Source organism: Homarus americanus, unplaced genomic scaffold (assembly GCF_018991925.1).
Source record: "Homarus americanus isolate GMGI-L3 unplaced genomic scaffold, GMGI_Hamer_2.0 scaffold42003, whole genome shotgun sequence".
NCBI lineage: Eukaryota > Metazoa > Arthropoda > Malacostraca > Decapoda > Nephropidae > Homarus > Homarus americanus.
The window spans coordinates 90922-109174 of record NW_024750781.1 but is presented as its reverse complement, the minus strand read 5'-3'; the positions used below and the strand labels follow the sequence as shown (position 1 = coordinate 109174).

Here is an 18253-nt window from a genome sequence, read left to right as displayed (position 1 = left end):
TTGTATCCTCTTCACCACTGATCGGTTCGTTAGCTGTTAACTATAAGGTTAGTGTTAGTTTAGGTTGTCTGTTTGTAAGTTCAGTAAATATATAGGACCACCTGCGAGCGAAATTGATTGAAAACAATTATAAAAACACCAGATTTTCATTGTTATATTATAGTGTACACTTGTAGTTTGTGGAGGTACTGTTTATATATGCTGTACATGTATATGTAAATTGTAAAATTTCAAATAAAAGAAAAAAAAATAAGGGATTGCTGGGAATGATTTTTAATTCATTGGTGAAATTTCAATCATGCACCAGTCTTTCGCTCACTGTTATTAATATGTTTTTCGTAATGTTTAGACAATTCTAAGACCCCTTTCTTCTGTGATATTCCCACTTGAAATTAAGGATAACCTTGCCTAGCTTATACTACAGACAGGCAAGGGGCGACCTAATTGAGGTGTATAAGCATCTCGAGGGGCACTACTCAGTCGAGTGTCCTTACCTGGGGCTGGTGGATGCTCGCCCCACAAGGGGTCACAGCTCAAGATTGAAGAAGACGCAGGTCTGTAAAACTGTGAAGGCAAACTTTTTCGGAGTGAAAGTTGTGAACTCTTGGAACAATCTGCCAGAAAGTGTTGTGACGGCACCGAGTGTGAGCTCTTTCAAGACCAGACTTGACAAACACTGGAGCAGGTTTAGGTACATTCAGGAGCCGGTGCATGCCCAGTACTGTACTTGCCAACAGTGCGTAACAGAGACGTGACCGATCGCCCAAGCGGCTAACAAGCCGATGAGTGGTGAAGAGGATAAAAGTAAAGTAAGGTAAAAGTATTAGGTTTGGTCAGTCACAAGTGTCGCCATTTGTTGTTTACGTCTCACAGAGAAGGCCTGACCACCCATCACGCAGTGCTCCTTACCTACGTGTTGGCTTCTTAAGCGTCTACAGCGTATGCGAGGGGGTGGTGTGGGATTTTCTTATTGGCTATAGCGATAGGAGACTTATAATTGGGCAAAAGTTTGTTGTCTTAGCCAATGAACAATGCGTGGGAGGGTCGAGAGCGGAGATTTGATTTTTCAGTACCAGAATAACCAGCTATGGCTGAGCACGTGGAAAGAGCTGTGTGGACATTGTGATAGAGATTATTTTACGTCAATTGCAGAGTTTCGTCAGAAAAATAGTGTTAGGTTTGGTTTTGTTGGTTTGTTGGTTTTTTATTTATGTGATTTACTAGAAAACAAAACAAAATTTCGTTTAGATTAATGGGTAGGGAGGGCACCTCAGTTACCCAGAGAGATTAGAATGCCTGCAACTGCCTAGGTTATACTATAGACAGACAAGGGGTGACCTAATTGAAGTTTCTAAACATCCTAAAGGTATTCAGTCCATTGTCCATACCTGGAGCTGGCAGATGCCTCCCTCTCACTAGAGATTACAGCTCAAGGTTGAAGAAGCCACAGTCCAGAAAACTGGGGGCAAAGTATTTCAGGGTGAGAATTGTGAACTCTTGGAACAATCTGCCAGAGTGTAAGGTAGTGGCACTGAGTGTGAGCTCTTTCAAGACCAGACTTGACCAACACTGGAGAAGGTACAGCTACATTCAGGAACCAGTGCATGCCCACTTACTTGCCAACAGTGCGTAACAGAGACCTGACGAACTGCCCAAATGGCTAATGAGCCGATCAGTGGCGAAAAGGATAAAAGTAAAAGTAGATGTTAAGTAAAATTTTATGGTAAAGAGGAGTTTTCGTTCATGTACTGAAGCATTGGAACAAATTTTTTTTTATGTGTTAGCAAAGTTTCTTTAACCAAGGTTTTGTCAATCAGAGTGCTCCTGTATATACAGTACAATAGTCCAAAATATGTAAAGAAATTTTTTTTTTTTAGAAGCCACTATATTTTATTTAAGTGATATAAGTGGGCCTCATAAGTCCTAACTCTCACAAGACTGTGGTTTACAACCATATTATCTACCTTCTTGTGTTGTTATATACACTGGGTACAGTCTTTTGGAGATCCTGCAAGCATGCTTCAGCTTCAGTTGCTTCACTATCTCCACACTTAACATGATTGCAGGACTTTGTGACCAATATGATCTCTTATTTTCATGTCTATAATGAACGTCACTATCATGTTTTGAATAATAGGTGGATTGGATTTTAGGTAAAGTACAATGCAGTACCGTATAGGTAATCCAAGTGACATTGTATGAGTGCCCAGGAAAGATCCCTATGGGCATTGGCTGAGAGGCATTTAGCATTATCTTGGCATTTACATGTATTCACTATATTATCTACAAATAATTCACCAGATACAGAATACGTATAAGAAAGAGTTGAGAGATACCCCAAGGGTTTTCACTGAGGCTGCAGCCACTATAGATTCATTCCCACATAGTACAGGTTATTGCAATTTTTAAAAATTTTAACAGCTCATGGTGATACTCCCAAGATTTCCTGTTGGTTTTTGCCAGCAGGATAAATGGCATGGTTATGTGCTTGCTTAGAAATAATCATTAAGATATGGTTTTCCCTTTTATCTTTATTATCTCTAGGCTTGGCTGTAAAGAATAGAGGCTGATGTCAATGTTATTTCATAAGATTTTTGTTTATTTGTTCAAGAATTTTTCTATAATATAATGTTATACTGTATTTCAGATAAATATGTCAAATTCTTTAAGCTCCTTCTTGGTGCAAGGATCAAGCCAAACAGCAGTACCATTTGAAGGGGAGGCAGGAGGATCATCATTATCAGTGGGAGCTTTCCTAACAGGGTTGACTACAGCCAACCCACACTGTTCCACCTCCTTCCTTACCCCATCTTCTCAAACTTCTGATGCAGCATTTCTAACAAGTCAGGCAGGAACATCAGAGACATTTCTCAGCCTTTCTGAATCCTCAGAAACAGCTGAAACATTTCTGTCTGGTACTGAGGGAGATGTTAGCAATGCTGAAGAAGTTTTACTTGGTGGAAATGAGGGAGAAAGTGAGGAGTTGGCCGAGGGTCCATTGTTGTACCTGGACCCTGCTACTGGTCTTCATGTATTGGTTCATCATCTACCTCACTCTGCACAAGAAACTCCAGGCTCACAGGTATAACATATTTAAAACTTTTTATTTATTTATTTTACTATTATTTTTTTTATGGTGGGCTAAATGGCCTTTTGGATAGGAAAATGGTAGGCCAGTGTTCAGAATAATTAAAATTTCAATGGCTACTTTCATATTAATATTACTGTACTTGATTTAACTTAATGGAATGGTGTATAACTCACTCTTTCCATGTGCTTGTCATTAATTCTTATCTTTTCTCAGTATCATACAGTGGAATGTACTATAAGCCCCATTAAAGAAGTTAATCTAAAAAATCATAAGTTAGAGTAATGGTATAAATAACAAGAGTTGTCAGAAAACTACAAAGCTGAGGTGCAGGTGAATTTGGAAATAAAACTTACCAGTGTTTACAATGAATGACATAAGAGTGCAATATACATGCAATAAGTTTTTAAGCTTCTGTGACCACAACATGGGACCTGTCATTACCACTAACGTGTAGTCTGGGCATCTTTGTTCTGTGGCCAATTTTATCCTACAATTATTATTTTTTCTCCCATAATTTATGCATCACTGGCTTTGTTATTGTTTTAGATTTAACATAAGTCATAAAATAAATAATAAGATGAAAAAAATACTACAGTATATTTTTTCACTCCGAATAAAGATCCCCCCCCCCCTCCCATCTTCTTATCTTGAATATTTTTTCACAAACCTACCAATTGCATCATAGTTCTAGAAGCATAATTTTATGAGATTTTCAATGGTGGCTTTAAAATGTTCATGTATCTAATATCTTGGGTGAAAATTGCAAAAAATTAAAAACATACTGTACCAAAAAATCACCAAAATCTTTATATCTTTTTTATTTTTTCGTGGCCATGAGGTTTATTGAATTAAATTTTAGTGCATTGTATAACTTATAATGTTAGGTAGGAAGAGAACAGTAGTCTTAAATATCCAGGTGCACATATGATTATCATGTAATCAATTTTTTAATTTGGTGGGCTGGCGTTTTTCCAAGAGTCATGCTCCTAGCCACTCTCTCTCTCCACATTTTGTATGCATGTTATGTATACCTGTATAATCATATTCTATGAATTACCCTGTACACATAAATTCAGTTACATACATCAATTTAAAAATATATTTATTTGTACCTTATATATAAACATACTGTATAGGCCATATATTTTGAGCTGTACTGTATATGGTGGAGGCAGTGGTAGGAAGCAGTTTCCTCATCTCCCAGATATTTCCCATGATAATGAACCTTGTGAGGCATCTTCTGTTATTGTTTGAATGAATTTGAAATTTTCAAATATTTTCTCTGTGAATATAAGAAAAAAAAACATTCAAGACACTTGAAATCACTTGAAAAACTTTTTCACTATAAAACTTCACTGTATTCCAATTGTGTATAGCAAGTGTAATGGGGAGGTTTTGAGAGGAGTTATAACTACAAGGTATTTCAATACACATCACTTTATAAGAATAAATATCGAGGTTGTAAGTAATTCAAATGTGGAGATAATGTCCACTTGGTCACATGACCATTTCACCAATGTCTCACAAATTCAAAAATATTTCTATATTTCATTATAACTATTTATCACTTTTATAAGAATAAATATTGAGTTTGTAAGTAATTAATATTTGGAGATTGGTGCAAATGCCAAGGTAGCTATTTTTAAATCGCGCCCAGGACACACACCTCTCACTTACTGAGCCAGATGCAAAAGTAGCATGTTTGTCTAGAGGCTGTGTGGTCCACTGCACGTATACGGGTTGCCACCTATCCTTAAAACTCTGTTCCATGCGGGAGAGTGGTATGAAGAAAGTGGCATTAAAATTTGAAGTAATTCAACTAGGAACTGTTGGAGATAATGAACTACAATTATAATCCAAGGTGGCGTGTGTGATTGTGAGGCAAAAGTTTCATTTACATTAAATCAAAACACCACTTATGAGTGAATGATCCTGGGTGTTTCAAGTCCTTAAACAGAGTTTGAAATCTATCCTAGCTTTAATTGGAAGCCAATGTAATTTGATCAAGAATAGAGAAGTGGGAGAACAAAACTAAACCTGGCAACCCTGTTCAACACTGTTTGAACTTTCTTCAGTAGATAATTAGGTAGGCAGACCCATAAAGAGTTACAATAGTCAACCTGAGACAAAATAAGTGAATGTACAGTAATGGTGTCACAAGACACTGTCTATCCTAAAACTGTTTAACAGCATATAGATTTTGAATATGATAGTTACAACTGTTAACTACTGAATTTACATGCTCTTTAAAATTAATGTTTTGAGTCGAAAGTACACTCCAAGATTACGAATGGAATTGACAGGACTGAGTTATACTTTTCCAAAGTTTAAAGAGCCAAAATCATGTGTGCTGTTTCCCCTTCTATTTCCTTGGATGACAATATTCTAGGTTTTGCCGTTACTCAGCGTAAGTTTTCAACTAGCCATCCAAATCTTAAAATCAGATCAAGGATTTCACTATCTACTCAATATCCTTGACTTTTATTATTTTCACATAAAGCTGTGTATCATTCGCATAGAAATGGTAGGTAACACCATGAGCATCCAGCAAAGATGCAAGACTAATGGTATAGATTCTAAACAGAAGTGGTCCCAAAACTGATCCTTGTGGGACTCCGTATTGCAAGGGGACCAGGTCTGAAATGGTCCCGCCAAATATCACACATTGAGATCGCTCTGACAAATAAGACTTAAGCAGTGAGTGTGTATACTCTTACACTAAACGACCAAAGATCCAGAAACAACAGGATCTTTGAGTCAAAAGCTGCAGAAAGATCCCGCAAGACCAGGAGTGTTTATTAACAAATCGTTAGGAATTTTACATAAGGCAGTTTTAGTTGAATTATGCTTCTTATAGGGTGACTGGACCAGAGGGATCACTCAGTTTCTCTCTAACAGAGGAAGTTACTGATAATAATGAGAGATTGGAGACCAGACGATACTTGACATATTTTCAGTACGTACTATCAAGACCGGGTTTCTTAAAAAGTGGGCGCAATAAAGCCTGTTTCCCAGATCGCACAAAATTGCCCTGTACAAAGCATTTATGATTCTACAAATAAAGTGCAGCATATTTATAAGCGAGTGGTACCTTCGATACATTTACAAGATTAAGACAATAAATTCTTCTTTGAGTTCTTGATTTAGCGAGGAATGCTTTTCACCCCTATAAGACAAAACAATGAAAGATTAGAAGAAGGCATAGTAGTTCCGGACTTCCGGCCCAACAATCTATTCATAACTGCATAAAAAAAATTCTGATCACTGTCACAAAAGGCTACTTGACTTCTGTAGTACAGTATTCAACTTTGTGTGCCCTCACTGAGCAAACAACAACCCTACGCACAGTCTACACTACTCTCGTTCAGCACTAATACAACCTCTACGAAGAGAACTTATAGAGGAGTCATACCATGGAGAGTTGTCTTTTGCTGTAATTCTCTTTGTGACCTCTGGATAATAACAGTGTGAAATGGACTGGAAGACATAATATGTAATTTAACTATCTCATCAGTGTAGTTGACTCAGTTCAAAGATGATCGACCTTCTGATCAATCATGGTCTGATCAATGTTTCTATTGTTCCTGAAAGTAATTGTTTTACTGTAAGAAGGGAGTCTTGGGACTTTAAAACCAAAAGTAACCAAAGCATGGTCAGACACTGCTGGATTAATCAGGTCAACTGCAATATCTAAAACATGATCACAGTCAGCAGGAGACAAAACTAGGTCTAGAGTGTATCCAGAAAGATGTGTTGGCCACAACACATGATTAAAAAAAAAAATTTTGATCAAGAATTTCCAAGAACTCGGAGGAAAAAGGTTTCAGCGATGGGTTGTTAGCCCGATAATTAAAGTCACACAGATCAACCATTGCCTGGTCTTTCGTGCGAAAGTCTCAAGAAACAAACCAAATTGATCCATGAACTCCCTATCTGTACCTGGGTGACTATGACATTAAACAATAGCAAGTACTCTCAAAACAAATGATGACATGCAGCAAGGTTGCTAGCTGAAAGAGATACAAGTGAAGGTGGCCCATGGTAATTTTGGCCCAGTGACTTTGGCACATACGAGTGATTTCCTTCCAATCATAATATGGGCTGAGAGCCCTAGATCTGTATCAATAATACATGGGCATAGCCATGAATTTACTTTGGGAAAGGATTGTGGTGATGTGCTCTGTGTGTTAGTGTTAGAGAGGTCATGAATTTTAATACTGTTGTTACATTTCTAACCTAATAAATTGTAATGATTGCAAATAAACTCATATGTAATATGAAAAGTAATACAAATTATATATTACCAAAGAAAGTTATTGTTGGTGTTCTCAGACCATATTATGATTGGGCTGAGGTAGTGATGCAAAAAAAAAATCTTGGTTCATTTTTTTACCTTTTTTTAAATTTAATTTTGTTTTCAGTCTCATTTAAAAGGGTAATTGATTTGTTCTGCACCATTTTCTGTGCTGGATTTTTTTTTTTTTTTTTTGTTAGCCATTGTAGCTAGTCTCACTCCTCAAAGGGGTCAAAATAGCCATTTCCTTGCACACACTAGCTGAGATGGATTGACAGGTAGTTTAGGCATTACGAGAAATTAACCACAGGTTTATCTGAGCTCGGGTATTTCTTCTTTATATCATATGTACACTTAAAACAGTTTTCAGTATGCTTCATCATTCTTGTTCCATTCTTGCTCAGAACAGTACAACAAAATACTGTACAGTATATATTTCACCCTGGATGTCTTCAAACCTTCACCCTCTACATCTTTAAAAATAGTAATAACTGCTGTTTTCTTTCTCTGAGTCATGTAATATATGATCTGAAGCCTCAGAGGATTCACGTTGTTCGAAAACATATATACTTATTCATGCTAAAAGTTTGTGGATGTAGAACTACCAACTGTTCAGAAACAGGTTGAATAACATTGCTCAGAAAGCCTCAAATTACATCGACCCCATGGCTAACAATACTTTTTGGGGGGACAGTACATTGTCTTTTTGTCATTCTTAAGCAAAATATACCCCTGAATATGTATTGCTCAATCTCTGTTGGTAAAGAGCTTTTACAGTGATGCTCCATCATATACCTCAGCTGTGTTGCCATCAGCTTCTTCAATCTATCATTCATCAAGACCATTTATATTTAGCATAGTAAGTAGTGTATATGTATTACAGTACATCATTATTTTCTTGGATTCACATGATTGTGTACACATGTATGCAATTACAGTACAGTACTGTATATCTAATATTGCACAATACTTAATACAGGTTGAACCTCTGTAATCCAGTAACCTTGGGACCTGAGCAGAGCCGGATCATAGAATTTTCCAGTTCATGGGAGTTATCATATAAGCTATAAGGTAAAAATTACTTAGAGAACCGTAATACAGTACTCATTAATAGTTTATCTTTCTTTCATTCATTAACTACTGTACTGCATTTAGCACTTTATGTAATACAGTGGTCCCTCGGTTAACGAACGGTTCAATTAACGAAATTTCGGTTAACAAATTATCTCCCATAAGGATCTTCAATTCGGTTAACGAACAAAACTTCGATTAACGAAATCCTTACGAAAAACACGTTTTGTGTTGAGTATCAGCTGATCAACTGATGGGCTAGTCTGCTAATTCAGTAATCTGTTTTATGTTTACATTCGTTTCCAGTGGAGAAAATATCAAGAAAGTTGTGCTCTTTAATATTTTTGCATTTTTTATATTAAAATTATTAGTTATTTTAAAATTTAGTTAACATATCGATAATATATGCAGTACAGGTACGTACAGGGAACTAGTTTTTTGTGTGCCCATCAGCCGCTTGAATATTTTTGCATTTTTACATTGAAATTATTGGTCTTTCTGAAATTTAGTTAACATATTGATAATATATAGCGCAGTGCAGTGTTGATTTTAATAAAATAATCTTCAATTATACCTAGTGAACTTAAAATTTTATTGGTGAAATTACTGCATCAAGCATGGGTCCACTGAATGGTGATTTCTCCTCCATCCCCATTTTTTTTCTCTTCTCCCTTCTCCTCCACCCCCACTTCTAATTCCCATCATCATCAACCAGGAACCTTCTACATACACACCTCAAAGTAAGTGTACTTTACTGCATTTTTTGTTCAAGCTGAATGCGACGTCAGCAATTCTTCCTAGGTATGTTAATTCCTAGCCAATTCGCCAGGCCAACATACAGGCAATTAAAACATCTAATAATTACTTAGTGAGTAATATTAGGAGGACACGTCGCTACCTGGCATTTAATTGCAATTCTCAAACCCCCCTCGTTCACCCCCCACTATGCGCATCATGAACCTTCATCTCTTGCCTGGCGATTCAGCTATAATACACACAAAGGGAAGCTCCGCGCATTTGTGTTCTAATTGCTGAAATACTCACCTCCGCAAGGATATTATACAGTATACGGTATTTGTACTTAATAGCACAGTGATGAAGTAGAGTGACTTTTATTTTGTTATGTCTCTCATTTATTGTATTTGGGACATTTTCTTATACGACTTTGGGTCAGCATGGCGACCAAAACACATTTTCTTTGCGAGTCGTTTAGATCGTTGTGACTATCCCTTGCCTTTAAGTCACTCAGTGAATGTCGAGTAAATTAACATTTTACCTTCTGGTTAATGTTCCTAATTTTGGAAATGTTCAAAACGGTTTATAATATAATTGGGACCTCAGTCAGCGGAGCCTTGTATGCAAAGTCACCTCCCTCTCCACCTCCTGCTCGGGTATTCTTGCTGACGTCGCATTCAGCTTGAACAAAAAGCCGTTTTTTTTTCTTCTAAAAACCAGTTTTTATGATATAGCGTCGCGTCCATAACCCACCCATCTCCACCCCTTGAGAGTTGACTTTTAATTACTGCTCTCTCTGAGGCAAGAGATGAGATTCGTGATGCGCATAGTGGGGGGGTGAACGTGGGGGGTTTGAGAATTGCAATTAAATGCCTGGTAGCGACGTGTCCTAATATTACTCATTAAGTAATTAGTAGATGTTTTAATTGCCTGTATGTTGGCCTGGCAAATTGGCTAGGAATTAACATACCTAGGAAGCATTGCTGACGTCGCATTCGTGCTATATCACAAAAACTGGTTTTTAGAAAAAAGTTCTTTTTTTTATTTATTTATTTTTATTTTTTTTATTTTTTTATTTATTTATTTATTTATTTATTTTTTTTGTATGTACTTTTCTGTGAGCTGGAACCAATTACTCAATATCCCAGTGAAACAATGGATTCGGTTAACGAAATTTTCGGTTAACGAACGACTGTGGAACGAATTGTGTTCGTTAACTGAGGGACCACTGTAGTATTCTAAAAGTTGTTTGTTACTCTATTAAAATGAATGGGTTAAAGATTTCTCAAATGAAGTTGTTACAGTGCCATTAAGTGTCACCATTGTTTTGTTCTAACATCATAAAAACCTCACACAGATAAGGTATAATTATGTATATATTTTTTTTATTTAGAATCGACTTTCAGATATTGATTATGCAGTTTATTCAGATGCCTAATTTGCATGCCTAAGTTTCTGGCACAACTAGCGTACAATTTTTAAGCATTGTTTCTTAATACAGTACAGTAGTATCTAGACCAAGGGAGGTTTCATTCCTTGGAAATCTGGAAATCTAGATTAGGGAGGTTCAACCTGTAGTGAACAATGATAAAGAAGCATCAGACAGCAAAACTGAATGAAAATTATCAAATGAGGGTTATTATTATTATTATTATTATTATTATTATTATTATTATTATTATTATTATTATTATTGAGGGAAGGGGAGGCTATGGGCATTAAAGGGAAAGAACAGAATGATAGTGTGGTTTACACAAGACCATGGTTCAGACATTATCATAACAATGTCACATGCATAACATAGAGTTCAGTAGCAAACAAGGTTATACAATACATGTATTGCTTATTAGTGTTTTTATTTACAAATATTTTATAATGGTACACAGGGTTCATAATTTTTTTTGTCAAACATGCAATGAATTTTGTATACCCTGTATATTCTAAAGTTTTATGCAAATTTGTGTTTACAGTAAAACCTCCATTAATGGACTTATCTCTCCTTATAATCCATTAGATGGGGGTTTCACATTAACGAACCCTTGATATAACAGACTTTGTTCTCTATGGAGGATTCACATATGACAGACCCTCGACATAATGGACTTTCTTCTCCATGTAGTGTAATCCGTTAAATACCGTAGAGGTTTCACTGTACTATTTCTTTTTTTAAATGAATAAACTAATTGAATTATGATTGTGTTATAGTTGCAAGGGGATGACAGTTCACATGAACAGTTTGTGGTTGTGGGTGCACTCCAGTCTGAAGAAGAGCAAGTTGTAGTAGAGAGGCCACTTGGTGAACAGCCCTCAAGAAACAGCTGCCATGTTTCAGTTGGTAAGTTTTTGTTGAGCTCACCTTTTTAGGACATATTGATTTGATTGTGTTAATATCATTAATTTTCTAGACATATTTTGTATATCCCACCTGCATCATGAAACCTTCACACAAAATACTCGTTTCTTCTCTATTAGTCAACTTCAGAATGTTTTACTATTTGTTGCTAATGGGCTAAGCCTTAAAACAATAATAATAATCATGTCTGGGTCACAGATCATTGGATTGTGTTTAAATTCAATAAACAGATACATGGTGTCATTCATTACATTCAACTTAACATGGCATATCTGACCCAATTCATACTATCCTCATAAGGTGGCATTCTTTATAGATTTTATTTATTTCAGTTAAATTATTATACCTTATTGTTTGAGAATCCCCAAGAAATAATTTTAGGCTCATATTGTAGTACATAAAGCAGTTATCAAAAAAAATAACTAAAATAAAAAATAGTTGCCTGCACAACTATCCACTTAAGTATCTTTAATTGTAGGTACACGAATTGTAGGTACAGTAATTTCCTCGTTAGCTTAAATAATTGATGCAGAGCGGTTCCTGGTTTGAGAGATTTCTGGGTACGGAGACAAATTTTCTCATCCCAGGAAAAAATTGCACATCCTCGGATTTTTTCTGAGTACTATGTAGTATTGGCAAAAGTTATCCGAGTGTCTCTTATTGGAAACGTCTCGTAGAGAAATTATTCAGGATTATTATGATGTAAAATTCATCTCTCTAACACGATTAGAACAGGAGGTGATGGCACAACCCTTGCAGGGAGGAGGCAAACTGACCACATGGTCAGTTTGCCTCCTCCCTCCACAAGGATCATGTCTCCTTCCCACTTACTGCACCTTACCACCTCTCACTCATTCTTCTATGACTGTCATTCATATAAAATATTGTACAGTACATTATTTGTTGTTCATTAATTAGTAAAGATGTAATAATCTGAGTTTATTAATACCTCTGCCCTTCATATACAGTAAAATATTGTTTATATCTCATAGGTAAAATATAACGTCATCAGGAACACATCTCCATATATATACACTGGTACCAAATTCATTTCTCTAACACAATTAGAATAGATGTTGTGAATAAAAGTTTATACACTTTTTGCAAGCAGCCTCGTACCTTAAAAAATACCTTAGCTTTCCTCTTTATTCAGAACATCTTGATGTCATGAGACCAACTAATCCCCCACCCAACAATGGGTGACCTGACATCACATCTGAAGGTCAGTAATATGAGACTATTACAGTCTGAGCTTACAAATTCGTGGTAATTGGTATCCCATCATGCCCGAATTTCCGAAAGGCACGGATTTGTGGAATAAGCATTAAAAACATGGGAGAACTTGCAAATCATTTGCTAAAAGCTAAATCTAATTGTACAACATAAATCTTTATTGTTTCAAACTGACACTCCAATGCCATATTTGTTGGGCAGTTCTTTAACACTATTTCCACTATATAAACGATGTGGTACAGAGTTTAACGATTTAGTGAGCACATGGTTAACATAATTTCAACAGATTTCAGTTGACATATCTAAAAAATAAAAAAAAATAGCTATGATAACTACATAATTGATACATATCATATCGTAAAATATAAAAGCACATATTTTATGTAAAAACAGAGCATTTTCTTGTGAAATGGTTAGCTTGTAGAATGAAAGACAGTGCAAGTGTTAGCGGCCCTCAGATACGGAACAATCACCACACCAAGCACCTCAAAAACTCCCCCAAGCTAGGAGTTATATTACTCAAACTCTTTATTTTGATGATTGAATAGCAATTCTTTTTATTTCAGTGAACAAAAAGTGTTAGGAGGGCTTCTAAGGTGAAAAACAGGGTGAAATTCTTGGGGCGGCGGCGCCAATAAACCCTTTTTACATGTATTTTAATGTTACACAAATAACGTTTTCGCTAATATCAGCGTTTTTCAGGCACCTATTAAGCGTTATTGGTGAGAGCCTACTGTAAGCCTTAATTATAGGGCGGGATATAGCCCGATAGGACACTGACCTGAGGTGACGGTAGAACGGAGGGCACTGAGTGCAGTGCCCCGCCGCTCGTCACCGCGTAGGCCTACAGTTTCCAATCATTAATTTTTACTTTTATTTTTTACGGTTCTCACCTGAACACTTTTCGGCATATTGTCACTCATGCCTTATAAACACATATTTTAACCCTAAAGTACAAACTAAGGTAAGGTTCTGGTTTGCTAATTCGTGGGTAAATTCATTGGGTTATAATATCAACACGGCACACTCGAGGCGGGTACAGGACGCGCCTTAAAACAAAGGCCGAATGTTCATGGCGGGGGTGTATCCACTTCACTTAAAACTGTAATTAGGAATCCTCCTCTCACACATTGCACTATTTGAACACAGACATAAGATTCTCTGATCACTGTACCTGTCGTGGGTATATGTCACGTGAGGATACGAGGTGTATTAAGTTAATACCGACGCATACAAGATATTTCCTTTCAAGTATAGTTTCTGGGTCACTTCAAACACCTCACATAGTTCTGATACATTTATCCTTTTTCCAGATCATTGTTCTCATGTATTTTCATATGATATCTGTGGAAGTTATGTTCGCTACACGTTCACAGACGTAAATAGTATGACCTTCAAACCATGATCCACACTTAGTCCTACAGTACACTAGTCCGGCTCAACTGGACTTTGACATTCATCTTATGGATACCCTGAGTTCTCCTTAATGTTATGAATATATACAATTAATATTATATATCTGTACCTGGGTACAATACAACACATGGTCTAGGAACATTGAGTAGGTGAGTTATCCTTTATCAATGTTTCCCGTTTTCTGAGATTCTACAAGCGCGGTGGATTTGAATGTTATATAGCGTAATATGAATTAAATGGGGTTTTTAGGAATGCCAATGATGTGCGCAGTACAGTACTATCATAGAGTATTGCCAAGAAAATTTCATGGCTCATAACTTGTATATTTATTTCTTATTTCCAGAAAATATGTTAACGTCTCACATAGTGGCACCAGTGAATACTCCTACATCTGAACTTAGTGCTAACCAGATTTATGATTCTCAACTAGAATCATCACTTTGTCTTAATGCTGGAGTTGGTCCTTCAGAGTCTTCTGGCCAAAATCATCATGTCAGCAGGAATGAAAATTCTCTCCTAAGTTTCCACACCACTGGTGGTACTGTGGAAGATCAAGGAGAACAGTCCTCATTAATGGATTGTTCTGAAAGTCCTATGCTTACTCTTCAAGTGCCAGATGAAAGTGGAGAAGTTACCACAAGTGAGATCAGAAGGGATCTTCTTGGCATTGAATCTGTGCCTCATATCAACCTTGAGGAGATCATTGAGAAATTTACTGGTAGTAGTAACCACCATCAAGTCATTGATAATACAAGTTCTGTTACTGTAACCACTCATGTTGGGGCTGCTCCTTCTCCAGCTTCTGAAGGAAATTCTAGTGCAAATTTAACTAATGTGACTGTCTTTAAAGATGATCCATTGCACCACGATAGGAGAATACCTCTGGAGTCACATATTCACATTACACCTGAGTCATCTTTGCAAGACACCTATTCAATGAAATCACTGACAAGCATTACTAGTAAATCATCACCAAAATCCACCGTAACTGTGAAACTGCATAACTTTGATGATATATCTTCTCTTGAACAGTGTAAAATTTCTTCAAAATCTAACTTACAAGACTCCTTGGCTGTTGATGAGGAAAGTCTATATGATATTGTGATGACATACAGGTGCAAATTATGCTCGGAAGTTTTCATTGAGAAATCTGGACTCTTGCAACACTACCAGGATGTGCATAAACCTGTAAGTATTAGAACAGTATTTGTTGATTTTATTATGAAAATAGAAACAGAATCTCATTAAAGTTATTAAAACACTTTTGTGATTACAGAATCTGTTAATAAATTTCAAAATGGACTCATGACATATATTTATTTAGAAACCTGGTACAAAATATATGCAACAGAACCTCATTATTTTGAACAGGTTATCTCTATTTCAAACCTCTTATCTAAATTCAAATTATATCATCTGGATTCGAACCTAATCAAATTCATGCCAAAATTACAGCTGCAGGACCACCACTCAGGAAGTCATTTGGTATTTGAACACGCTGTTGTAAACATTTGTTGTCAGCCATTTTCAGTATATTCCCATTATCTTTGTAAATTAATGATGTGTTCAAATCAGGAAAAGGGGAAGGAAAATCCAGAGGAAAATATAAATATCTTAGTTTAACAGAATAGCTGAAAATTATTGAAAACTTTGTGCAGTAAACAACCATTATCACACATTATGCATTTTTCTTCTCATCACCACACTTGTTATTTGCTTATTTATCCTAGGCGTGCCTACTGTACCCCTAGATCTTGTTACCCTTTTGTATGAATGTTTGTGCAATGCAACTTGTCTGCCCTCCTTAACAATAAGTTATGTTAAAATTGGCTGAAGATAAGTACTACTTCAAAAGTTTTTGTTGTAATTGAAAGAACACTCATATTGATAAAGGATTTGACCATGATTTTCTTACTTTCAGGGAGGAGTTGTAAAAATACGCATAACAACTTCTGAAAATAATGAGCCATCTTTTCAATCTGCTGTGAGCAGGTTGTCTTCCAAGAAATCGTTGTTTGGCACACACATGAATAACATTATCCTTAAGGGAGGAAGTGACAGAAAAGAAGAACCCAGTAAGTCTTGCATCGTTCTCTTTATCAAGAATAGAAATAACGGGCATGTGGAGAAAATAGGGTTAGGTGCAGATTACTTGAAATCGAAAAAAAAATTTAGTACAGTAGTTAGCTTAACACAAAGGATAGCACAATTTAAATAAATGTTACTTTCATATCTAATAATGAAATCATACGGTAAATGTAACACTTTACCTTGAAAAATATGAATATAACTTGATGGGGGAGAATGGTGATTTTGAGGTTGATAACATCAAGCTTCTTTTCAAGTGTTATAGCCTTTCTTTTACGATAACCACCGGGAATGCGATCACCAGAACGCTTCTTGGAGATATTCTTCTTTTCCATATTCACAGTTAATACCACAAAATTGGAGAAAGAGTAAGCAAAAATCACTGAGGACGCTTCAAAACAACCCGTGTGTTTCAACTGATCGTGTAAAACGCTATTTTTTTTCTCTTTTATTTAAAATTTTACAATTTACATATACTGTACAGCTCCTACCCGACTTACGACCTACTTGACTTACGACCACCCGCACTTACGACCTGCCTCAGTCGTACCAAATTTTGTCAAATTACGTATTTTCGAGTCCCAACGTCAGTGCACAGACAAAATTTTTTTTTTTTGTAATTCATTTTAAAATGGCTGGCAAGCTTAAAAGTGAGAGTTTTGTGGTGCTGAGAAGAAAAAGAGACACCCAATTTAGATTTTTTATGTATTATTTAAGCATTTTCGACTTACAACCATTTCGACTTACGACCTGGATTTGGGTCCCTAACCCTCGTCGTAAATCGGGGAGGAGCTGTATACATAAATATTACATAAATTATTTCTGCAATTCTTAATGTTTAATATTAACTGTAGTGGTAATAAGGATAAGAATACAATGATCATGTAAAACGCTATAGTCCGCACTGCAAATCATTATTTTTATTAATTTTTTTCATACAGTATTTATGGGAACAGCTAAATTTGCAAAAAATAATAGGATGAAATTTATAGAGTCCCTATCATATAACACTTCACAAACAAAACACGTGAATCAATTGAACATGTGATGTCGAACGTGAACTGTAAACACTGCATAACCCCGCGCCAAGCGACAGTACACTTAAAACGTTCGAGTGGAATCGCGTTACAGCCAACACGCGTTTGTGTTTTGCAAATATCATTCTTCTATTCATCAATCGCGTTATAGCCAATTCGCGTTGTAGCAGAAATGACTGTAGTACAAGTTTTTCCTCTGGTATTTTTGGGTAGATATACGTAACTTTCTTCATTTATTTTAACTCGTTTACATGCACACACCATCCTAAATACATATTGTTAATTCTATTGCCAGTATACAGTACAGTACTTTGTACAGTACATTTTAATTCATTTTAAGGGAATTCTGTGAGTTGGAACCAATGGTGGGACCACTTTATATGTGCACACACTGTTTCTGTGTTTTTTAAAATCCCACTTTGAATTTTTGCTCAATGAACAACCACTCAGGGCTGGGAGTTCAATAATTTATGCTACTATGGTGACTTGTACATAAATTTGTTCATAGATAAGCTTTGTGTTTATCAATTCTTGATTGAGTCTGAAATATGTAGCTATTGTGTGTTGTTAATTATCTCCGTCTTCACTAAATATGTCACTTGATACTTTAAACTTGCACAAAATATACTGTATAGAATATATTTGAGTTGTAATTTTTTCAGAGGAACTTAATATAGTGTCTTGCGAGTTCTGTTCTGAAGACTTTGTAGGACTGCTGGAATATCAGGAGCACATTAAAAAGGTAAGCACCTTGTAATACAGTATTATTGATGTATTGGCAGTTATGTGCAGTACTTTTTTTATTAAAGGGAATTAGAAGCCTACTTAAGCAAATCTTCAGTTGTGTATAAAGGAATGGTCTTTTTTTTTCTTTTTTTTTTTTTTAGCAGAGCCTTTAGGCTGCCTACTGGAGAGCTAGGATATACTCTTTGTGC

At 36.0% G+C, this 18253-nt stretch overlaps 1 protein-coding gene across 5 annotated transcripts in view; it reads left to right on the top strand.

Moving 5' to 3' along the window:
• Positions 1-18253, top strand: part of LOC121854201 (zinc finger protein 227-like) — a 38251-nt gene that overhangs the window by 1303 nt on the left and 18695 nt on the right. For 3 of the 5 annotated variants that reach the window (XM_042348695.1, XM_042348696.1, XM_042348694.1), the window contains exons 2-6: positions 2648-3082; positions 11397-11526; positions 14537-15381; positions 16115-16268; positions 17981-18060. In XM_042348695.1, coding sequence (XP_042204629.1) covers positions 2654-3082; positions 11397-11526; positions 14537-15381; positions 16115-16268; positions 17981-18060 — 1638 coding nt within the window. In that variant the 5' untranslated portion in view covers positions 2648-2653. Of the gene's footprint in view, positions 1-2647; positions 3083-8364; positions 8457-11396; positions 11527-12697; positions 12767-14536; positions 15382-16114; positions 16269-17980; positions 18061-18253 lie in introns of those variants that run through there. The other 2 variants (XM_042348698.1, XM_042348697.1) reach the window with 2 other exon arrangements.